Below are 24,873 nucleotides of genomic sequence, written 5' to 3' on the forward strand. Positions count from 1 at the left end.
AAAGGACCCAGTGCGAAAATCAAATTTGTAATTATTTCTGGTGGTAGGATGACAGTCAATAATGTATTAAACAGGCCCTGGCCAGTTGGCTCAGCGGTAGAGCTTTGGCCTGGCGTGCGGGGGACCCGGGTTCGATTCCCGGCCAGGGCACATAGGGGAAGCGCCCATTTGCTTCTCCACCCCCCCCCCCTCCTTCCTCTCTGTCTCTCTCTTCCCCTCCCGCAGCCAAGGCTCCATTGGAGCAAGGATGGCCCAGGCGCTGGGGATGGCTCCTTGGCCTCTGCCCCAGGCGCTAGAGTGACTCTGGTCGCAACAAAGCGAAGCCCCGGAGGGGCAGAGCATCGCCCCCTGGTGGGCAGAGTGTCGCCCCTGGTGGGTGTGCCGGGTGGATCCCGGTTGGGCACATGCAGGAGTCTATCTGACTGTCTCTCCCCATTTCCAGCTTCAGAAAAATACAAAAAAAAAATGTATTAAACAAAACCCAAAACAAGGTGTGTCTTTTAAATTATACTATTTGAAGGATAACATAAAAACCAACTTGAGAAGCATAATTTCAATAAAGGGTGCTTCATACACTATAATTCTTGTTTATTGAGCTGAGCAGTATGTAAATGCTTAATGTATATTTGGTCATGGATCATTATAATTGTCCTGCACTTAGTAAGTACTTGGCCAGAAAAAAACAGCCAGTAGTGGTGGTCAGATCCAGGATCCTGGCCTGGTCTATTTAAATCCTGAGGCCATGCGCTTAACAATCATCTGTATTGAATAGATCACATTTACAACTTCCCTGTTAAAAGGACACCACAGGTTTGGCCAAGTAAAGAGAAACATTTACAAAGTCATAGCAGGGTATCTGTCATGCCCTTGGAGCCTGTGCTATCTGCCTTGGCCACATGATTCCTGAGGGTGGAGTAATGTGCTGGCCTTCCTGGGGCAGGAGGGCACTCTAATCTGGGGGGGAGTGTGGAAGTCTATGACACTAAAAAACTCTTGTCTTTCCCAATGAATTAATCTATGGTCTGAAGCTACTTATCACTCCCTCTTCCACCAACCTCTTCAGTTTTATTGTCTGCAGGATTGGAACAATAATGTCTGCCTTTGGAGAGAGATTTACTCATTCAGCAATTCACTGAGCTTCGGAAGTGTCAGGGACAACTTCAGACCCTGCAGATACCAGGGTAAATGAGGCAGACAGTATGGTCAGTGCGGTACTGGAATAAGGATAGACATAATCAATAGTGGAACAGAATAAGGAATTTAGAAATAGACTAAAGTTTTTTGGCAAGAAAGCAAAATAACCCGTTGTAGGAAGGATAGTTTTTTTTCAAACGGTGCTGAAACAAGTGGATATTTAGGGAGGAGGGAATGAACTTCAATCCATACCTCATGCCATACACAAAAATAATTGGAATGGATCACTATAAAAACTACAAGTAGGAAGGAACACAAGGGACCTTTTGGTAGTGATAGAGATGTCTTACACCTTATTTATCATGGTAGTTACATGGGTATGTATTATAGATTGTCAAAACCCATTAAGATGTATATCCAAAATGGGTATACATTTATTATTGGTAAATTATATTACAGGAGAGTTGATTTTAAAAAATAAATTATATTCTTTGGAGTTATAGTCATTGGAAGATTTCAATGAATGTTAGATGAAACCCAAACTCCTTACTCTTGTCCTGCAGTACCCTAGGTGATCTGGGCCTACCTGTCTGACCCAGCTTATCACCTCTGATGTTCCTCCTTCCTGGAAGCTCTTCTCCCAGCTTTAGGTGTGGCTGATTCCTGAAGCACCCAGATCAGGGGCTGCCTCCTCAGTGAAGTTCACCAGATTGCCTAACCCATCACTTGAGTGCATCACAGAGTGTTTTTCAAACCACGCATCAGTAATTGAAATTCTTATTTACATGGTATTTATTGTCTGCTTTTCGCCATGAGAATATAATCTCCACATAGCAGGAAAAATCTGTCTTCTCTACTCTGATTTCTCTAAGACTAGAATAGTATCTGCCTAAAGTAGGTGCTCGCTACTTATTTTTTGAGTGAATAAAAAGGGTAAGGAATTCAGATTCTGTAATTAGTGCAGAAACATTGAAGGTTGCTAAGTAAAGAATGGCACCATATGATTTTGCTGTAGAATGGTTATAGGAATTGGACTGGGGACTTGGGAAAGATTGAAGGCAGGTCCTGTAGAAGGCGCCCACCCTTTTCTGGTGAGATGATAGAGAGGCCTGAACTAAGGCTCTCTCAGAGGAGACGGAAAGGATGGAACAATCCCGGCAGCATTTAAGAGGTAGAATTAACAGCATGTAATTACTGACGTTTGGAGGGTGTGTGGGCACCAGTTGAGTTGAGGATTATATCCATGCATACCTGGGTAGATGGTGCTGCCTTGATCTGAAATAAGGAACCCAAGAAATGTAGCATGTTTCACAGATGAGTTTGGTCTGGGAATGTTCATTTTTAGTTACATTCAACACATTCTGGCAGAGCTGTCCAACAGACAGTAATATAAGTCTGAAACCTAGAAATGTGTCAGGAATGAGAACATGGATTTGAGAGTTACTAGGTTGGAGGTGGTAGTAAAGGCGTAGGAACGGAACTTGAGGAAGAGCTGTGGGTAAAAAGAGGAGGGCCCGTGGTGAGTATCTAGGGGTTCACTAACTTTCAAGGACTGGGAAGATGATGAACCAGTAAAAAATACTGAGAGAAGTTAGGAGGAGCAGTGTGGAGCCATAGAGTGAGTTTTAAAAGACAGTGGGAATTCATGCCAACAAGTCATCGTAGGAGAAGGGTGTTTTTTGAGAATGGTAGGAACCGTACTGGGCTAAGGTGCTTGATTTGAAAACTGAAGCTCTCCAAGCATTGTGAAAAGCAGATGCCGAACCAAGCAAACCCCAGTAACCAGACTGCCAAATGTCATCAAAGAGCTGGCTAGGGTTTGAGACAGTTTCTTTAATCTGGCCATAACATGGTTGTACAGTTCTCTCCAGTAGAGCTCCAGCCTCCTGAGTGTGGGAGCCAGGACAGGTGATTAATCTGATCACAATGCTATGCTGGCAGAGTCACGGGGGCAGAGAACAGTGGATGAGGAGATGAGGGGTTGGGTCTAGACTGAGACAGAGTTAGAGGGTGGGGAGGGAAATAGAGACTGAGAAAAATAGGAAGTCCAGTGATAGCAGTAGCAGTAAGAGATCTGGAGGAAAGTAGGGTGCAATTAAAGATAGTTATTTAGGCCTGACCAGGTGGTGGCGCAGTGGATAGAGTGTTGGCCTATGATGTGGAGGACCCAGGTTTGAAACCCTGAGATTGCCAGGTTGAGCGCGGACTCAACTGGATTGTGCAAGACTCACCAGCCGGAGCCCAAGGTCACTGGCTTGAGCAAGGGGTCATTCAGTCTGCTGTAGCCCTCCGGTCAAGGCATATATGAGAAAGCAATCAATGAACAACTAAGGTGCCGCAATGAAGAATTGATGCTGCTCATCTCTCTCACTTCCTGTCTGTCTGTCCCTATCTATCCCTCTCTCTGTCTCTGTCACACACACACACAAAAGAAAAAAAGTTATTTAGAACTTTAGAATCACTTTAGAATCTAGAATTTTGGCACATAAAAGGTCTAGAGTGTGGCCATACAATTAGTGTGTGAAACAGAAGATAGAGATATAGGTGAAGGTTAGATCTTTGAACGTGGAAGTACACCCACCCATAATGTCACTGCATACATACTGACATTCACCCAGCACCTGGGAGGCAGATAAAGAAACAAGGGAATCCAGTGAGTGTTCAGGAGTCAACAGATGACAGTTACATGAAACAGAGAGGTGGAGGGCATGAAGCTCAAAAGAGCAGGGGCAGTTGCATGGAAGCGAAAGTGTTCTGGAAACTGTTGTGGGGACTTAGGAGAATGCCAGACTGATTCTGGTGGAGCCCTTCCCCAGGCTGGCAGAGCGGTGGCCACCGGAACAGGAAGGTGTTCTCACTGGAAGAAAACTGGTTAAGGTACACCCCAGGGGAGCAGTCCGGTCAGCCACAGTGAAGAGAGGGGATGGGGCGGAGAGACCTTGTCATGCTAAATAAAAGAAGCCTGAAGCAGTTTTAGGACTATTTGAAGTAATGTGATAAATTGAACATAAGAAATATATATATTTGTTCCTACTGATAGCTATATGTTTCAATAAGAAAAAAATAACAAAATTATTTGTTATGATTTCTGTGGAAAATGTAACAACATTTGGAATATCGGAATTTGTGTGTTGTCTAAAAGTTATGTAGATTTGTATTTTAGCTGGGTTTATAACATTTTATAAATACTAATATTGTTAAAGTATGGATGCTAATATGTATGTATGTATGGTTTGTTTGTTTTACCAGGTTCTTAATCAAGAACCAACTCTATGGATCCAGGACAGGTTGGTCCCATGGCCTGCTCTGAACAGCCTGCTGTCCGGTAGAAGATTCCATTGGCAAACTGTCTCTGTTGCCTTACAGAGCAAGCAAAGAAGATGGATCGATTGAAGAGCTATCTGCCTGTGTGCTTTCTACCTTCTGTGCCCTTTTTAATCCTAGTATCCACTCTAGCGACTGCAAAGAGTGTGACTAACAGCACTTTAAATGGCACTGACGTGGTCTTGGGCTTCATGCCCGTAATCATTGCCAGGACTGACCATATCATCGTCAAGGAAGGGAATAGTGCCTTGATTAATTGTAGTGTTAATGGCATCCCTGATCCACAGTTCAAGTGGTATAATTCTATTGGCAAGCTGCTGAAGGAAGAGGAGGAGGAGAAGGAGAAGGAGAGAGGTGGAGGTAGGCTTTCAAGTTGTATCAAATGTCATAAAATACAAACCCGGACTATGGAACCAGCACCTTGAATGTGAGTTGTTCTTATTCAGGTCATTTAAAGATTTCATTTGGTCTTCTTTTTGAGGCAAGAGAATGAAATATATATCCTTAAGGATTCAGAATAGTAATTAATTCATTTTTTTTTTCATTCTTTGACTCAGAAGACAAAGGGCTAACATTAAAGTCTTTTAAAAGGCCTCTTGGCATTTTATAATTTCATGAATACAAAATGTTATAGGGATGAATGTAAAATAGATTTTCCCTATGTATATATTCCATTTATAAGGGAGTTTTATTTTGTTTCATGGAACTGGCTCAAATAAATAATATAGCAGTTGATTGTTAAATGTCAGTTTAATCCATGAACTATGGATTTAGTGACCACATTTCTTAAAAGAAGTCTCTGTGCAAGTTCTCAACCACCAAATAGAGATCATTCTGTGTTCCTGGGGACCTGGCTGAAGTTTCTAGACTGTCTGTTGCAGCTGAGGCCCCGAGGATGAAAGAATGCAGTGGCAAGAAGTACAAGGTGTTAACAGGGGGATACTTGGTTTGTAATAAATGACTTTCTGACCGAAAAGTATGAATCACCTACCTAAGCACCAAGCTTACTTCAGCCAGAGAAAGGATTGATTGAGTCATTGGGAATCAGTACATTACTATTTTTAAATGTGAGCAATAATTGTCTGAAAACCCAAACCTGATCCCATTGACCTGAAGAAATTACCATACTCTCCCAAGTATTTACTGTGAAGTCAGGTAGGGGGTCGGGAGCCTGGCAGTAAAGAGACCGTTGTTCTGAAGTAGCAGCTTACTAGTTTCTGTCACCCTTTCATTCACATTGTCCTTCCCGTCCCACAATCCTTTAAGCCATGAACTGTCTGCTCCAAGAGAAACTACATTTTTAACCTCTTTCCCTCGTGTTACCTTCACTGCTCTGAAAAAGAATAGAGGCTAATGCCTTACGCCTCCTTAGGAGCTGAGTGAACGGAGTTTTCTTGTAAGTACCCACTTCCTATTCACAGCTGTGCTCCTGACGGTTCGGGTGGCGGTAGTCTGAGTCCCGGGGACTGGGGTTTCAGCGTCACGCTCTAACTTCCATTGCTTTCTTTTGGTCAGGCGTTTGAGGATATGCACAGCATAAAAAAGCTTCTTCCCCTTAATGAAAATATATATTAGGCATCATACATATGTTTGTCTGTTTGACCTTGAAAAGTGAAATAGTTTCCCTACTAGGGGGCCACACAATTTTTAAATTAGAAGGCACCTTCGGATAATGTAATCCAAATCCCTCTTTTAACTCGAATTCTCCCAAGGTCCTGATGTCATTAAGTGGTTATAACTAGAACCTTCACTACTGACAGTGGAAAGATGAGATACCACCACCCCCAGCCCATATCTGGTTTACCATTCCTCCCAGATTACAAGGCAAAAGGAAGTGACATCACACTTGTGAAGAGGGACATAACCATAGTAACACATATACACTGAGGTCTCTGTAATTCATCAGGGCTTTCTGCAGGGCTCAACCACGTCAAGGAATATCCCGGTGACTGGAGTGAGGGAAGCAAGGGCTCAAACCTGAGTCTGGCTTTCTCATGGACCTTGGAGCAAAGGTTATCCCTGGGTTTTAAAGAGTTGGGGTTGAGACACTGAATCCCTAAGTCCTAGAAAGGAAGAAAACTGTGCAATCAGCCTGGTATTGGGACTGGAATTTTTGTGTGTGTGTGTATTTTTCTGAAGTGAGAAGCAAGGAGACAGAGAAACTCTTATATGTGCCCGACCAGGATCCACCCAGCAAGCCCACCAGGAAGTGATGCTCTGCCCATCTGGGGCATTGCTCCATTGTAACTGGAGCCATTCTAGCACCTGAGGCAGAGGCCATAGAGCCATCCTCAGCACGTGGGCCAACTTTGCTTCAGTGGAGCCTTGGCTGAGGGAGGGGAACAGAGAGACAGAGAGGAAGGAGAGGGGGAAGGGTGGAGAAGCAGATGGGTGCTTCTCCTGTGTGCCCTGGCTGGGAATTGAACCCAGGACTTCCACATACCAGGCCGACACTTTACCACTGTGCCAACCGGCCAGAGCCTGGGACTTGAATCTTAGTTGCAACATCTTGAGTGCTGTCCTGAAGTAGTACCTTACTGCTTTAAAGAGATCATGTGATGTTATAATTGAAAAGGTCCTTGTAAGTGTTGACTCAGCCCTGGCAAGCCAACTCTGTACCTTGTCTTCATCATCTGTGAACTCAATGAAAGCTACATTTAGCTCAATATTCTTCTGTTTTGTGGGTGCTCAGGTGGTCTATAGAAGGAGCCTGTCAGTGACCCCCAAACCATGGTAGTCAGTGGAAGGCCTTTGGCATAAAGAAGTAACTGCTCTATCAGAACTCAGCACTGTCATCATGTGTGTAGCCAGTGGCCTTGCTGATAAATCTTATAAGGAAGATGCACTTTGGGGGTTTTTTTGTGTGTGTGTTTTTTAATAAAGAACTTGTAATACTAGTACTTGATGTTCTAGCTCAGCTTTCACAATTACAATGCATAATAATAGTAATTTCAGAACATAACACACACAGGGCAGTATAAAAACACTGAATCTAAAAACCAAGCAAAACATAGGAAATAGTAGAAACAGCATGTTTCATGATAAAATATCAGAATTTTAGTCCTTGAATGACCTATTAGAGGACCCGTAGTCTTTAACCCTTCACTTATAATGGAAAAAATGCCCATATTTTAACACGGGCATAGATTTTAGTTTTCAGGCTGTTAGGCTAGAAGTTTAAATGGAGCAGTGTTTCATTTATAACTCAACAAAGAGTTGATTGAATATAGAATGAAAAACGATGCTAATATCCTGGAACATTGCCTAGATACAGTAGACTACTGTTAAAACCAAACGAACTAATGTAATTTTGATTAACAACCACTATCACTGATTAAGCCCCTGTACAGCAAATGTTACATGCATTATTTCTAATCCTTACAATAAGCATGGTGGTTTGGTATTATTAATCCTCATGTGTACAGATGAGGAACCAGGTGAGTGGAGAGGAAATTACACAAGCAGAGTGCAGCCAAGCTGGTATTGACTCTCCCTCTGTGCCCAACCAGCATCTGCTTGTCCTTCAGGTCTCGGTAGATGAGAAATGTGTCTAGTCCAGACTGAGTGAATAGCGAAGCACTCCTGAATGGAAAAGGCATTGTAACCACCAGCACCACAGTTCGGCAGCGTTAGGAGGCATGCTCTCACATGTGCATAGACAGAAATGTCTGCGGAGTCACCTGGCAAGTTGCTCCGGCAGCACACAGCCATGTGCTTTGTGATGAGCCAGGGAAAGAACAATTTCATTTCTTGTTGATGCTGAAAGAGTGAGATAGCTGCTCTGCATGCCAGTCCTAGAGAGAACGGGCTGGTTCCTGCCATTGGCGGGGGCATAGCTGCTCTGCTTTTCTTCCTGATGCTTGTCACTTCAGTTCTGCACGATCAGGAGGCGCCAATGTGTACTCTATTTCTGGAGGAAGACTTTTCTTTTTGATCTTTCACCAAAGGACGTGTTTGGGTTTGGGGTGACGCACCAACCATGTTACAAAAATAACTCAGAATTCAGATAACGTGAATATCCACAAATGGCCACGCAATGTGCTGGTTTCAGTTTTCCTTTCGTTAGAGGTGAGAAAAAATGCATAGTTGTTAGAAAGTATTATAAAATAGTCCGAGTTATTTCAGGTACAAATTACCCAGTGCATTTTTGCTGTTGCTTCTTTCCCTGACTTGAAACGACTTAAATGAACGTTAGCACCTTTATCAGTTGATTAAAAAACAAAACAAAAAACAAGCATTTCAAGAAAGTCAGCTAGTCTAGCTAGGCCTTTGCAAACCTGTCTGACTTGTTAACAATTTTATTCAAAATCTTCCTTAAAGTTAGGCTTTAGACCTTTCTGTGGATTTGTTTTCCTTACTCTTATAGTGTTCTATCACCAAAACTAATTAAGAGTTATCTTTGAAAATAAACATACGCAGGGTAAGCTGGGCTGGACTACAGAGGCCACCGTTGTCTACCACTCTGGCTTTGTGGCGTTCATCATTATGCATTTTGCATTTAGTTTATATCGCTGTTTTGTTTTTATCTCTCTGCTTTTCACATTTTTTGAATAGACTGTGAATTGCCTTTTAACTGCTTCGAAAAAGGATGTCAACACGCTGTGCCAGCCAAGGTTTAGGACTGCAGTGTATCACCTCCCTACTTACTGTACTATATAGGAGGAGGTCAGTTCCCACAGCATTACGGGTGAATTGTCCTTGGCTTCTAAGATCAGCATGAAGTAGTGTGTTAACTAACGAAAATAGTATACTGAATTCCTCTTTTAGTACATTAAATATTTGAGATTTTTAAAATCAAAAAGGCATCCATCGAAACATACAGGATTATGAATATATTATTGGAAATTCCGAAGCAGTGTGTGACGGTGTTTCTTTGAGCAAGTTGCTTTACTTTTCTGAGTCACAGTTTTCCTATCTATAACATAGAGATAATTCTTTTTACTACCACACGAGGTTGTGAGACTCAAACACTGGTGTATTAAATGCTTAGTATAGTGCCTGGAACATACCAAACTATCACTACATGGCAACCGCTGTTATTGGCAATATTGTCCTATATCATCACAATCATAGATTGTAAGCACTTTAAATCTCTATTTCATAATACAGTGTGCTTTGTAAAAAAAAAAAAAAAAAAAAAAAAAAAAAAAAGCAGTCATTTTCTTATTCTCCACCTTAATTTCTGAACTTTTTAAATAAAAATTTTATATCCCTTAAATGTTATTTGAAGTTTCAAAATAATGTGACTGCCATGATAGCAAGTTTGGAGTCCTCTCCCCATCAGAGCCTTCCCCTTTCCTAGCAGTTACTTTTGTGTGCACGGGGCCCATCGTCATCCAATGCTTTTGTCTCTGAAAAAGCAGTTTATGTGAAAATTGCAAAGTGTATTATCCATGGGTAATAATACACTTTGTAATAAACTTTACATTTACCTAACGCAGTGTTTGCAGGGATGCTGTCAAACTTTCTACAATGCACAGGATAAACCCCTACAAAGAATTATCCAGTGCAAAATGTCAGTGGTACCCAAGTTGAGAAAGCCTGGTCTAGCCCAAAGAATCTACCTAAAGAATCATTGCAAAGTGGATCCTGATGTCAGTTGTCTGAACCCATAATGTATTTTGCCATTAAAGTGGTTTACTTTGTGGTACTTTGAATCATTTTCCAAATTGAGTCACAGGAAGGGCCAAGTTGGTAGCAAACCACCACTTATATAGCACTTCTTTAAATGAGTTCTGCTCCATTTGGGATGTGAGCCCAGACTGCTTTAGTCTTAGTCATAAAAAGACCCTTCTAGATCCATCTCAGAAAAGGATGACAGCTGAGATCCCCAAAATGTAATCTTTTTCTATGAGTCCAGTGTAGGGTGCTCTTGTCTTGGAAGACCACCTACAGGAACTGTCAGAAAAGACTCTTGCTAGTCTGTAATGAATTACATGCTTGGCACATTTATAAATAATTTTTTTTAATAAATTAAATTTTTAAAAATTCAGATCACCAGATCAAATTAGCTGGAGCATCATATGTTTCCTTTACCGAGAAATGAAAATATAGGTTCTTTTCAGCTATTACTCATCCCTTTAAGCAGAACAGAAGTGCAGGCTCTGAACAGCACAGTCTTTCCACCCCCATCTTCCTGAGCTGAAAGCTGAGCTAAGCCTGTGTTAGCCCCTGCCACCCTGGCTCCGTGGGACATAGGGACTCACTTGTTAGAGCTGCTCTCGTAGTACTTTGAAGAGGTGCCTGGAGAGGACTGGGGAGAGAGGGCACAAGAATCCTTATGGCTCGCAGTGTTCATAACCTGACTCTCTGCAGTGGCTTTAAGGAGCCGTCCTGTGACAGGTGCAGCCATGCAGCACTAAATCTGTTCTCAATTCTGTTTTGTAAGAAGGCATGGACCCTTTCTCTTCAGTAGCCTGTTTCACAGTGGAAAAATAAGGGCCACACTGAAGAGTGTCAATTCAATGTGACACTCATTTAAGTGAATGTTGTATTTCATTTGTGTTTACAGAAACATTCACTGTAATTCTCACCACGTGAACATTTTTATTTAAGTTGGTTTCAGGAAAATATCCTACTTGTTTTGGCAGATTGGACTCTCCTTCTTGAAAAGCATGGGTGTGAGGAGCTTAAGAGCCTAAACATCTTCATTGGGTTGTGAATGGAGTTTTAATCTTCTTATTTCACTCACTGGGGATATAGACAAACCATACATCAGTTTGTTTACACATGCACAGAAATCCCTAAGGAAAATGAAATCCTTTTCTCCTAATAAGTAATTTGCGGGAGTGTCTAAGAGCTTAGCACTTGGGTGTAATGTTAATTTTTAATGCCCAGTGATCCTCAGAAAAAGCTGGGAAGATTTAGGGTTTCCTTAGACGTGGTATTTGGAAAAGAGCTGTAATTACAGTGTCTTTGTAGGTTGTGCTCTCACTTTCCTTGTGGTTCTTCGGTTCCAGAAAGTGTGGATGCAGCTCCTTTCTAAACACCATTACTTTGTTCAGAAATTGTTTGCGTGAGCAATAATTCTGGTCTGGTGCCATGTATCGATTTCACGTTGAGTCACAATAACCCCTATCCTATAGAATTTCTTGACATGTACAAGTTTCACTGTAGCTGTACTATTCTGTTGACCCACCTCTCTAATTGCTAGGCTTCCTGACACTGCTCTGGTGACTTCCCCTCCACGTGTGCGTGCATGCCCCATGGTGAGCACAGTGGTACCAGGTCGGCCACCTTTCTGGATGGGACCAAGGTTATGGCTTTTCCCAGAGAAGGTTGGTAGGGGAGGAAAGCTCTAGAACTATGTCCCTGGAGAGAAAAACTATTCTGGAAAGATATTTTCCATTACTTTGACTCTCTTACATTCAGTAATATCTCTCCAGTCAGTCTAGGCTTGCCTGATTTGAAAACTTTCAAGGACTCTAAATGTGAGTCAAAGATTCCATTTATTTTAAAATTTGAGTGATTCTTCCAAGTCAACCTTCCAAAGATTTTACCAACCCAACTCCCACCTGCAGTGTGTGGGAGTGTCCCTTTCTCCCTTCTCTTGGAAACACAATATATCCTCAATGCTATCCCCCCTTTATTTGGTACTCTGAAATATAAAAAGTTATGTTTTTAAAAAATTGGTTCCTTTAAATGTTAATTATAATGTAATTTTGGTGGGGGTTTTTTACACTTAGATACTATTTGCGTTTTGGTTTTTTCCTGTGATTTATACATTTATATATTTTTCCCATTTTTTTTCTTTTGGGTTGTCTTGATTTGTAGGAGTTTTGTTTTTTTTTGTGTTTTTGTTTTTTTTTACAGAGACAGAGAGAGAGTCAGAGAGAGGGATAGATAGGGACAGACAGACAGGAATGGAGAGAGATGAGAAGCATCAATCATCAGTTTTTCGTTGCAACACCTTAGTTGTTCATTGATTGCTTTCTCATATGTGCCTTGACCGCAGGCCTTCAGCAGACTGAGTAACCCCTTGCTCGAGCCAGCGACCTTGGGTCCAAGCTGGTGAGCTTTGCTCAAACCAGATGAGCCCATGCTCAAGCTGGCAACCTCAAGGTCTCGAACCTGGGTCCTCTGCATCCCAGTCTGACGCTCTATCCTCTGCACCACCGCCTGGTCAGGCTTTTTGTGGGAGTTTTTAATGTAATGTAAAATAACTATAACTAGTTATTAAGAGTTTGTCAAATAGTCTAGAATTTTCTCCCACTTTGTCATTTGCTTTTAACATTAGGATGACATATTTTAAAGTATAAAAAATTTTAATTTGGGAGAAATTTGATCTGTCAATGCTTTTCTTTACAGTTTCCAGGATTCTTGAAATGCTTTAAAAAAAGCCTTCCTATTCCAAGATTATAAGAAAATGTTTTAATATCCTCCATTAATTTTATACTTTTAATTTCACATTTAGATCTTCAGAGTACTTGGAATTTATTTTTATATCACATAAAGTAAGAATTTAACTATCCTTTCAAATGAGTAGTCAATTATCCTAATATCCTCTCCTCACTGATTTGAAATAACATCTTCCTTATTTATAAATTTCCTGCACTGAGGTTTTCTCTACCAATTTTAATCAGGGTCAGAGAAGGCATTTTGGGGGATCAAGGGGAGTGACCAGGTGGTGTCTCAACTGTGCTAAGGATGTGAGGCGGGGGTTTGGAGAAGGGACGGGAGAGAGCGTTGCAGGCAGAGAGGGAGCCTATGGGATGGTCCAAGGTGCCTTAGATAAGAAATCAGGGGGACCATCCTGTGCAATGAGGGGCTCCTGTTCTTTTGCAGGATATATCATATATTAAGCTCTCATTCTGGCCTGGCATCCCTTTCAAGCCTGTCTCTGCCCTGACCCTTCTTAATTTTAAAAATGGTTTGTCAGCAACAGGAGCATACACTGGGTTCCTTCTTTTGCTCTTATGCTCCCGCCTGCCACCTACACCTACCATCCTCCTCTGGCCTTAAAAATTCTTTCTCTGGCCTGGCTGTAGATGGAGCATCAACCGAGGACACTGAGGACTGAGGTTTGAAGCCCCGAGGTCGCCGGCTTGAGCAGGCGTGAGATCATGGACATGACTCCATGGTCACTGGCTTTAAGCCCAAGGTCGCTGGCTTGAGCAAGGGGTCACTGGCTTGGCTTGGAGCCCCCTGTGTGAAGGCTCATATGAGAAAGCAATCAATGAACTAGTTGTGCTAAAACTATGAGTTGATGCTTCTCATCTCCTTTCCTATCTGTCTGTCTGTCTCTCTCTCTTAAAAAAAAAAAAAAAGTCCTTTCTCTGTACCCTCATTCTCCTTCCTGCCAGTGCCACTCCAGCCCATCTTGGCCCCAGCAAGGACCTCGCACCTCTCTCAGGAGCCTGTCCTTGTCATTCCCCCACACACACTGCCCTGTGATCCCTCAGTTATTCGTTGGAGTCTTTGTCCCTCTTTGGCCTGGATGGTTTTCACTGTCAGGCATCATCTTTGTGTTTGCACAGTCTGGTGTTAAAGCTGGCATATAGACAATTTATTCAATAATTGTTGACCGAATGCATGAACAAGATAAAAAAAATCACTGCCCTTCTAAAAAATGTCAGCTGTGTTGTGCAGCTTAGCACACACCATGGTACAGCTAAGAAGTAATATCTGTTAGCCTTTCTCTTTGCAAAGGATGGACTGTCACCACAACACTTATATTCACACATGGGTGATTTTCATGTGTGATTCCTGTGCCTGGGGTTTCTTGAGGAAGACGGGCAGATTCTTGGAAAAACTCTAGTCTCCAGTAGACTGTCACATGCAGCAGTATTGTGGCCTGAATCCATCAGGTGTGTGTGTGTCACCTTACAGGGCCAGAGTGAGAAGAGAGGGGCTGGAGGAAAGGCCTTCCAAAGGGGGAACGACAGTTTGAGCAAGGCTCAGTGTGGAAGTGAACTATACCATCAGGAGCGTTCAGGAACCATCTTATCTGTAATCTTTCGTATGATAGACAGAAAGTAATCGTTTTAAACAGCTTTTTTATTTCCTCCAAAAATCATTGCATGTAGAACTGACTTGGCATTGGCTGCCGACATTTTAGGTTTTTATTTGTGCTGAAGTGATGCAGCTTAATGAAAATTCAGTATATAACTTGGACATTCCCACTCTGTTATAATTTATAATACATGGAAACAGGGCTCTGTGTACCCGACTCGTGTGTACAGCACTGTGGCTGTTTTTACTTCTTTCACTTTCTGACAACTGAAGTTGGGACCATTCCGGAATGAGTGTTGGGATGGCAAATTTATAGACTGAGGTGGATGGTTACATGCAGCAGACAGTGTTCTCAAGATGATCCTGGCTGGTCAGGTGCCCTGTGCAGATGCTGCACTAGCCCAGGCTTGAATCTGAAGTGGCAGGACGCCCAAAGTAGAATTTGCGCCATCTTCATAGTTTTTATGGGTTCATATGCAGAAATTTTTAACACTAGTCAAAGACCCGGCTGAGGCTGAGAGGCATTACTCGGAGTGTTAGTTCCTAGGAAGGAAGGAATGCATCAGCTTTTAAAAAATGAAGCATACAGACATATAGCATATCACCCTTGAGGTTAAAATCTTAGCTCTTCTGACATTATAGTCCTTAAGGTGTGTGTGTGTGTGTGTGTGTGTGTGTGTGTGTGTGTGTGTTGGCTTCCAAAGACTTGCTTTGTGATCTGATAATAGAATGTTTAACCCAGGTCACACATTCATTTTACTATATCATTCCTGAAAGGAAGGCTAAACATCATTCTTATTACCTCAGTCCATAAAATATGATGGTTGTCTCCAGAGGAATCTATTAATGAACCAAAAACTAAATAAGTATCCTGGTGTCCTTGTCTGATTGGAAACAGGTAATTGCTGGCAGAGATGTGGTCTCAGTCATTTAACTAGGGTGTTGTGGCTCAGATCATAGGTAATAAGCCAGGTGTTTTAGGATAACATAGAATCATTTTTGTCATTTATAGTTAAGCAAGTATAGTTACTTTATAAATACATAGCTGGGCTTCAGAATTCAAGAACAAACTAAATTAGTGATTGGACAAAGTATATAAAAGATAGTCTAAGGACCCACCATCCTGGGCTAAGAAACAGAATATGCCCCCTAAGTAATTATCTGCTGAAAATCCGTTTTCCCCCAAACAAGCCACAGGTATCATGTAACATGGTTTGATTCCAAACTCTGCCTCTTTTCACAATGTGATACAAAACTCCTGAAATGTCTAAATTCTAATCAGCATTGAATTGCTTGGGTACAGAATAGATAAACACATGTCAGTCCACAATTACAAATGTGCATGAAAATAAGTATAAAATTTAAGTTCAGAAACATTTTTAAACAGAAGAAAGCATTGGTATGTTGTGATATGTGTTGTTTTACATTTCATTTGTCCATGACTGAATACTATTATTACTAAAGAGAAGAAGTTTGTTTATAGGGCCACCAGATGCCTGCCTGCTTAGACTAGAGTTCTTTCCTGCCTCTGTTCTGCACCCTGGTTCAGACTGCTCTGCCTCTGTATTTACAGATTAAGTCCTCCATAAAAAGAGCGACAATGGGGAGGTTAGGACAGGAATAAATTGATCCTAAGCAATCCCCATACAAATAACCTCACCTTTTCACCCTCTCTCATCCCATTTCCTGTTATGTTTTCTTACTAATGATGGAAGGTAAACACGAGAAACTTCCACAGTATAGTGTGTATAATTCTCTGGAGCGCAATACCTTCCATATCTACAATACAATAAACTTTCAACCAACCAGAGTCCCCTCCCCCATGCCTGCTGTAGTCTACTTTTATGAAACATACACATTTTAAGAAAAGAAATTCATAATTTCTCTGGCCTCATATTGTTATATATTTGGATAAATCTGCAGTAAAAAGTATCACAATTCAGGCTGAGGGAGTGAGAGGGCTGGAGAGGCCTGCCCCTGCCCCGTCTGAATGAGAGAAAATGTCACAGACCCGTGCTAGGTTTGTTTATGCAGGCACATTCACAGAGACTGAAAAGTCACTAAATTTTCCAAACAAGTGTTTTCTACTCTTGGGGAAAATACACTGGCTGAATTGTTAAAAAATAAAGGGGGGGGGGGGTTACTCAGGGACACCAGGAACCACTCTTCACAGATGTTCTTTCAGAAAGCAAAGTAATGTGACAGCATCTACCAAAGGCATCCTGCCAGATTCACCCCGGCTGGACTAGAGTCAAGGACAGCCGGCCCTCCGGAGGCCCCGCACCGCTCCGAGTCAGAGGGATAGCCGGCCCCCGGAGGCCCCGCACCGCCCCGAGTCAGAGGGACAGCCGGCCCCCGGAGGCCCCGCACTGCTCGGAGTCAGAGGGACAGCCGGCCCCCGGAGGCCCCGCACCGCTCCGAGTCAGAGGGACAGCCGGCCCCCGGAGGCCCCGCACCGCTCCGAGTCAGAGGGACAGCCGGCCCCCGGAGGCCCCGCACCGCTCCGAGTCAGAGGGACAGCCGGCCCCCAGCCCCCGGAGGCCCCGCACCGCCCCGAGTCAGAGGGACGGCAGGCCCCCGAGGCCCCTACTGCTCTGGCTAGCTTCCTCAAGAATGTCTGTAGGACCGTAGTCGCCATATGGCAGCATGAACGACACTGAAATGGAGAAGGCACTCTGTTGTCTCATTCCTCTGTCCCTTGAGACCTGGGTCATGTATGTGCTCACAACTTTAAAAGAGGAACATTGTACATGTTCCTTTTGGGAAATATCCGACTTTTAATTAGAATTAGAAATCTGCCAGAAGGAAGGAAATAAGTAAAAATGCAATGAGGAAATAAGTAAAAATGCGTTGAAATAGTAGATACTTAAAAGGGAACTACATGTTAAATTGTCCTGTCTCTCAGGAAAGGTTCCTCTAGGAGCAGGGGTCGGGAACCTTTTTGGCTGAGAGAGCCATGAACGCCACATATTTTAAAATGTAATTCCGTGAGAGCCATACAATGACCCATGTATGTTACACATTATCCAATAAAAATTTGGTGTTGTCCCGTAGGACAGCTGTGATTGGCTCCAGCCACCGCAACCATGAACATGAGCGGTAGGAAATGAATGGATTGTAATATTGATATATGAGAATGTTTTATATTTTTAACATTATTATTTTTATTAAAGATTTGTCTGCAAGCCAGATGCAGCCATCAAAATAGCCACATCTGGCTCACAAGCCATAGATTCCCAACCCCTGCTCTAGGAGGCTTAGGGAACTGGAGTGCTTTTGTGAAGAAATAGCTGCCCAGGCCCAGGCCAGTTGGCTCAGTGGTAGAGTGTCGGCCTGGCGTGCGGGAATCTTGGGTTCGATTCCCGGCCAGGGCACACAGGAGAAGCGCCCATCTGCTTCTCCATCCCTCCCCCTCTTCTTCCTCTCTTGTCTCTCTCTTCCCCTCCCGCAGCCGAGGCTTCATTGGAGCAAAGATGGCCCCAGGCACTGGGGATGGCTCCATGGCCTCTGCCTCAGGCGCTAGAGTGGTTCTGGTCGCAACAGAGCGATGCCCCTGGTGGGCATGCCGGGTGGATCCCGGTCAGGTGCATGCGGGAGTCTGTCTGACTGCCTCCCCGTTTCCAGCTTCAGAAAAATACAAAAAAAAAAAAAAAAGAAAGAAAGAAATAGCTGCCTGCTCTGTTCCTTTGAACTCTCAGGAAGCCTGATCTGGACCTTCCATTCTCTACAGGACAGTTTAGGGAGGCAGGCGGTAGGATCACAGAAGGGCTCAGACCCAAGACCAACAAGCCAAACCTAATATGTTGTCCAGCGGTCCTACAGGCAGATGAAGCACTAACCCCAACTAAAGAGTTCTGCCTAACTCAGAACCTCATTCCCAAGGCAAAACTTGGTCCTTTCCCAGGCCGGGGGGGGGGGGGGGGGGGGGAATAATTGCTGTTATCAACAGGCATTCTCTGTTGTGTGAGGCTTATTTTCCAATTCTTGGGTCTGTAATTTATTTGCAAAGGTAAAACAAGTTGATACTAACTCATACCCAGCCTGTGAATCTTCACATTTGTTTGCTTGTAACTTTAGTATAGACAATTCACCGTAGATTCTCAAAATTAATGGCATAATTATGCTTTAATTAACTGAGGTCATACAAGGATAACTTCAATGTCAAACATGAGCAACAATTATAATTTAATTGACTTACTCCAGATTTTATGTTAATCCTAAACTATTTTATATTCTGAGACATTATATGCCCCAGTGAAGATATATTCAATAGAATCATGCTCACGGGCAAGTTAAAACATCAGATGCCATCATTAAGGAATTCTCTAGTAAGAGCACAGTATTTTCCAGATTGTTTATTTTTCTTATTTTTCACTAGGATATGGAATTTGGTGGTTAAGAATACAGCCTCTTGAACTTGGGTTCACCTTCTAGCTCTACTGTTTCCAAACTGGTGACCTTGGGAAGGTAGTTTAATCTAACTGTACCTCAGTTTTCTCATCCTATAAAATGGGGCTAGTATCAGTGCCTACCCCATAGAATTGTTGTGAAGATAAAATGAGTTCATCTCTACTCCAATGTCTGGCACATAGTAAATGTTCACTGTTAATTGCTGTTAATAGTAAATGTTTTTAGTAACCTGCAGATTTGTAGTCATGTTGATGGGAACTGTATGTCCTTTTCTGAATTTACTTCTCTCCCTTCCAACAGGAAAATGGCAGATGGACGAGAGCGGCCTTCTGAACATCACCAGGGTGGCTTTCGCAGACCGAGGTAAATACACATGTGTTGCTTCCAACATCTATGGCACCGTGAACAACACGGTGACCCTGCGAGTCATCTTCACCTCTGGAGACATGGGTGTCTACTACATGGTCGTCTGCCTCGTGGCCTTCACCATCGTCATGGTCCTCAACATCACTCGGCTGTGCATGATGAGCAGCCACCTGAAGAAGACCGAGAAAGCCATCAATGAGTTCTTTAGGACAGAGGGCGCAGAGAAGCTGCAGAAGGCATTTGAGATCGCCAAGCGGATCCCCATCATCACCTCAGCCAAAACTCTAGAGCTTGCCAAAGTCACCCAGTTCAAAACCATGGAGTTCGCCCGCTACATCGAAGAGCTTGCCCGGAGTGTGCCTCTGCCCCCGCTCATTATGAATTGCAGGACCATCATGGAGGAGATCATGGAAGTGGTCGGGCTGGAGGAGCAGGGGCAGAATTTTGTGCGGCACACTCCAGAAGGCCAGGAGGCCACGGACAGGGACGAGGTGTACACAATCCCAAACTCTCTGAAGCGGAGCGACTCCCCCACCAACGACTCGGACGCCTCCTCGCTGCATGAACAACCTCAGCAGATTGCCATCAAGGTGTCTGTTCATCCACAGTCCAAAAAAGATCAGGCGGACGACCAAGAGGGGGTCCAGTTTGAAGTCAAAGATGAAGAGGAGACAGAACCCTCTGCTGAACATTCCCCAGAAACTGCAGAGCCTTCTACAGATGTGACATCCACGGAGCTAACGTCTGAAGAGCCCACGCCTGTTGAGGTATCAGATAGAGTCCTGCCACCAGCTCACCTGGAAACTACAGAGCTGGCAGTGGCACATGACAGAAACACCTGCATTATTTATGAAAGCCATGTCTAATATCAACTCTGAAAAGCTATGCATATCAAGAAAATCAGGGGCTGCTCCTCGTAGTCCTTTGTAGTACGCACTTGCCGCTAAGCCTTACCAGGAGACTCTCTTCCCTTAGGTAGGAGTGATGCCATTTAAAAGGGGGAAACACCTGCGTGCAGTTGGTGTGACTGGAACTTCATCAGAAGAAAAGGATGTGGGAAACATCAGGGTGCAGAATTGATAATATTGGACAGAAGGTATCTGTCCAAGTAAATACGAATTTTCAAGACGATTCTCTGCCAAATACCTTAAATGGCGATGCCCTTTTGGCAAAGAGTACACTTACTGTAAGATAAATCCTGAGTCAAGAGCCCTATCCAATGCACATGGCATTGCTTTTCTTTGAAAAAAAATTATAGGTCTGACACAAGAGCAAATGCACGTATATGGGTTTGTTGCACTTTCTTCTCAGTTTTTACTCCTTTCACTGTTCCTTTACGGTGGAGTAGTCGTTATAGTAATACTACTTGCTCTTCCTGGCTCAGCCCCTTTGTCCTCATTTTCACCCTAGAACATTTACCTCAGAGGCTTTGGTATCAGTCACCGGGTCCAGGGCTGGTATCCACAAGTCACCTGTGATGTTCCAAAGTAGTTACTAGGCTCCTCATTTTTATTTGCCGGGCCAGTTTTCATACGTTGATTTTTATTTGTTTCCAGTGAAGCTGCTGACGTGAAACTGAGAAAAACTTTGCCCAGGAATAGCACTTTAATAGCCAAATAAAAATGTTTACCGGTCCGATTCTGAGAGCCTTTTGGTGAGCTTAACTGAGGTATGAGGGAAGGAGGGAGATTATAAAAGATTGAATATACCCATAATACCCATGAAAACTACTATTTTTACATTTAAGTAACATCCTTCTCCAGACAAACTGACTCTTTATCTGGGAAATGTATTGCTTCCAAAGTCAGAGGTATTTGATGAATCCCTGTCGGTTGTAGACTATTGGCTATACCCAGAAGGGCTTGCAGGGAAGGATATATTATGCTAATAGTATAAGAAACTGTACCATCAAATTTCATGTCAAAAGTATTGAATTCTATTTTAGTCTCACAAGAAAGCAGTTATATGCAAGGCAGAATGGTGTTAGACAAACACAAAACTAGTCATCCAGAGGCCAGCCCCGACCTGACCGAGCCAGTGACCAGCTGCCTGACTGTAGGCAAGTCTCCATATCTGTCCGAGGGGACAGACCAGATGAGCTCTGAATGCCTTTTAAGTGGCTCATTCTCTCACAGAATCAAACCAAACCTTGCTCATTTTCACAGTTACTCCAAAGATTTTTACTTGTATCTTTGGGTTCACCTATCCTTGTTCATGGCTGCATTACTAAAAGAAATGCAATGATTTTCAAAAATCACAAAATTTTAAGCAAGTTGTGAATCTTCTCCGCCCCCTCACCCCCCAAAATCATCTAGACCACTTCTACAGCTTAGATTTAATCATGGTAAGAATGAGTGGTATTATTTCATTTTCACTTAGGAGCAGGGAGACACTAACCTTAAAATAGCTATAAGGGTCATGGCCACATCAAGCAATGGGGTCATGATGTTGGGGATTACCTGGACCATATTGGTAATGAGTGAGTAGATGCAGATATTTAGTCCTCACTCTGTCACTGTCTGGATAAGTGACTGGACAGTTCCCTTCCCCATTCTAGGGTTTAATCTTTTTCACCGGCAAAATAGAGAGGTTATACCTGATGGGTCACAAAATCTCTTCTAGCTCAGACATTTATAGCTTTATGGGAAGTTTATACTCTCTAATGGTGGCCCCCACTGCAGGAGACAGCAATATTAGGAGCAAAAGTGGGTACATGATTTTGCATGCTTTTGCTCTCCAGACATTACAGCAAACGTATCTAACCAAGTGGGTTTGGCTTTAGGAATGGCCTTGATGGGTTTTTTTTTATTCATAGATAACTGAATATGGAAGGCAATCTAACAAGACATCTCTTAGTCTGGAATGAACTATTGGTATCTTGGGTGGTCACATAAAGATATTAGTAGTGAGTGATCAAGAGAAACCATGATTCCTGATGGGCCTCTCTTGACTGGGATTTTATGTATTGAGATTACAGAAAAGTTTGATCTCCAACTCTGAGAATATAAGCATTTTTCACTTGTTATGGAGGTCAACAAATTCTTACCATAGATTGATGCACCCAAAACAAGAGACTTAAATTAAGCTCATTTTGTGCTATTGTGTGAACTTTTTCTCAATGTATTCAGTTATGATTTTACCCAAATTCATGTGCACAGTTCGACATGAAGATTACAGGAGAAGGCATCAATTTCATGTAGATGTTAATTCGGGGTAAAAAGTTTAAAATATGCTATTTTTTTTATGAAGCAGGAGCAGAAATGTGTGACCAAAGAATGTTTCCACTTTGCTTTTAGTTTCTTTAGACTGGGAAGATTATGTAAATTTTCAAAAGTTTCCCCCTCTTTAAAACATTAAAAAGACCTTGATATTATAGCCAACCTAAAAGGAGGTTAGCTTACAATGGAGATTTCTCCTTCCAGAAAGTCTACACTCTTCCTGTCGATCCTATAGCTTCTTTACAAAATGAGAGAGGTTCTCCTGCTAGAATATGCAACATAGAAGACTTGTGACTTTCAGCTGATTTTCAGAGATAAACGGTTCAGCTTCACAGAATTAGACATATTTCTATGTGTGTGCATTTGCACAACACTCATGTCACACTCATTTGGGTTGTTTTAAAAGCTTAATACTAAACCCCAAGCCTTGTCCTTTGGGTCACATGTCATTATTCTCTAAATCAAACAATTTCTGGTTTCTGAGTCATCAGTCATCTGGTTATATCTTTAGCAATTTTTTTTTTAATTTCTGAAAATGATTCTGATATGTGTGCATATTTAATTCACTTAGATTATCTGCAAACTTGGATGGTATTTATTCTAAATGGAAAAAATTTTTATACTGAAAATCTAATTTATAGTGGTTTTGTTTAATATATATTATATTTTCATATCTTTAGGGCACATCTACTTTTCTCATTTTTTTGTATATCATACTTGGTAAAAATAAATACTACTACTTGACTAAAATCTCTAGAAACTAAATGTGATACCTAATGTATAAGCATTACTCTAAAAATATGTGAATGTTCTCACCCATCCCAAGCATTATTGTGCCATGTCATTACATCAGAAGTGATTTGTCTCAAATGCTTATGAGCGTTCCTTCTTTTTCATAACGAAGGCTATGAGGCTTGCCATCCCACTCAATGGACTCTGGAATCCCCTTCCTTTTTTTTTTTCTTTTTTTATTGTTTGCTTCCTTTTTAACTGTCCATGCTGTTTAAGCTCCCCTTTAAAGGGCAAGTGTGAGATAAAAAATCAACTTGATAGAGACTGAATTGAACTGTGGCTCTGTAAATGATTTAATGGACGGCTATCCTGTTTTAAATCTAACGCTTGGATGGTTACTTTATTAGAGATCTCAGATCTGCTCACTTCTTTAGCACATGAAGAAAATGTGAGGCACAACGAATATTTGCATGTTTTGTACAGGCACACCCTCAATGTCAATGTCATGCAGCCAACACAAATCAAGTTCACTAGAGAAACCCGAATCCCAACCGCTGGAGGGACTGTTTTACAAAGCAACTCAGACACCTTTCATTCACAAATGGAAATACAGTGTTGTATCAGTGCCGGAACTCAAATGGTCCCTCCATGGTTCTGTTAATGGGGGTTTCCTGTCAGTGTTTCATTTGGTAAGGAAATGGACCGTTGAACTTCTCTTTCGGGTACTCTCTTTTATACTCAGCACAGTTCAGCTACTATCCTGTACCTGTCTTCACACATCCTTCTGGCAGTCCCTTATGAGTATTATTCCTGTTTCTATTCTTGCTTTTAAAATTAATTTATTGTACTCTTTAAATACCTACCAAATTTCATAGTATATGCCCACACATATTTTGACCACCTGCTATCTTCAAGATATTAGTCATTTTTACATTCACCTATTCCTTTAAAAGTCCTTCAGTAGTTAACAAAGTTCATTTTTCTAACAACTTTCTTGGAGTTTCTACAGTGATTAATCAGGTTTGGACTAAATAAATCAGTGGTGGGGGAAAAGATCAGATACAACAGAATTGCTTATTATGTTTTCCAAAGGACTGTGTGTTTGTTATACAAGAAAATGTCATGTGAAGGTGGCAGTGATCTTTGAGATTCTATATATATATCATTTTAAAAAGGCTAATACTTAGAATACCAAAATCAAGATTGAAGCTTTTAGAGAATGTCATGATAGAAAACAAATAGTTCTAAGACTATTTTGGCATAAATTATTTTTTATTTAACCAGTAACAAAAGCCTTCAAAATTATCTTTCAGACACCATAGAGCTGCCTACAGTGAATTAGAGAATCAAAGAAGATGCTTGCATTTGTCTGGTTTGCTGTCTGTCTCATTCTGGATATCTGTTGTTAAAATCAGAAAATCAGATAAAAAATTTACCTGGTCCAAGATGTCAAACTGGTGATTTTGTGAACTAGGAATGTTCACTTTTAAAAAATAATTTAAATATGGAAATAAATGACTAATATTTAAGTTGATGTTATAGTAGAAAAACGTGATTCATCTGTATTTTGTTGCTTTAATAAAGGGTTTGCACAGGTGCGTGGAATGTGTGTTGTGTCTCACCTACAGGGCATGTTGCTGGGGCCTAATTTCCTCTCTCCAGTGAGAAGAAATCAGTAGTTATTTATTTTCCCTACATTTTGCATCTGAAGCATATCTTGGGAAAAGAGGAAAAATGA

The 24,873-nt window shown here is 42.0% G+C and overlaps 1 protein-coding gene across 3 annotated transcripts in view; it reads left to right on the forward strand.

Moving 5' to 3' along the window:
* Nucleotides 1-24,733, forward strand: part of MFAP3L (microfibril associated protein 3 like) — a 45,375-nt gene extending 20,642 nt beyond the window's left edge. The window contains exons 1-3 of one of the 3 annotated variants that reach the window (XM_066279231.1): nucleotides 4,686-4,818; nucleotides 5,725-5,854; nucleotides 19,120-24,733. In XM_066279231.1, the coding sequence (XP_066135328.1) occupies nucleotides 19,131-20,051 (921 nt within the window). In that variant the 5' untranslated portion in view covers nucleotides 4,686-4,818; nucleotides 5,725-5,854; nucleotides 19,120-19,130 and the 3' untranslated portion in view covers nucleotides 20,052-24,733. Of the gene's footprint in view, nucleotides 1-4,383; nucleotides 4,886-5,724; nucleotides 5,855-19,119 lie in introns of those variants that run through there. The other 2 variants (XM_066279212.1, XM_066279221.1) reach the window with 2 other exon arrangements.
* The last annotated feature ends 140 nt before the right edge of the window (nucleotides 24,734-24,873 follow it).

The sequence above is a fragment of the Saccopteryx bilineata genome, chromosome 1 (genome assembly GCF_036850765.1).
Source record: "Saccopteryx bilineata isolate mSacBil1 chromosome 1, mSacBil1_pri_phased_curated, whole genome shotgun sequence".
NCBI lineage: Eukaryota > Metazoa > Chordata > Mammalia > Chiroptera > Emballonuridae > Saccopteryx > Saccopteryx bilineata.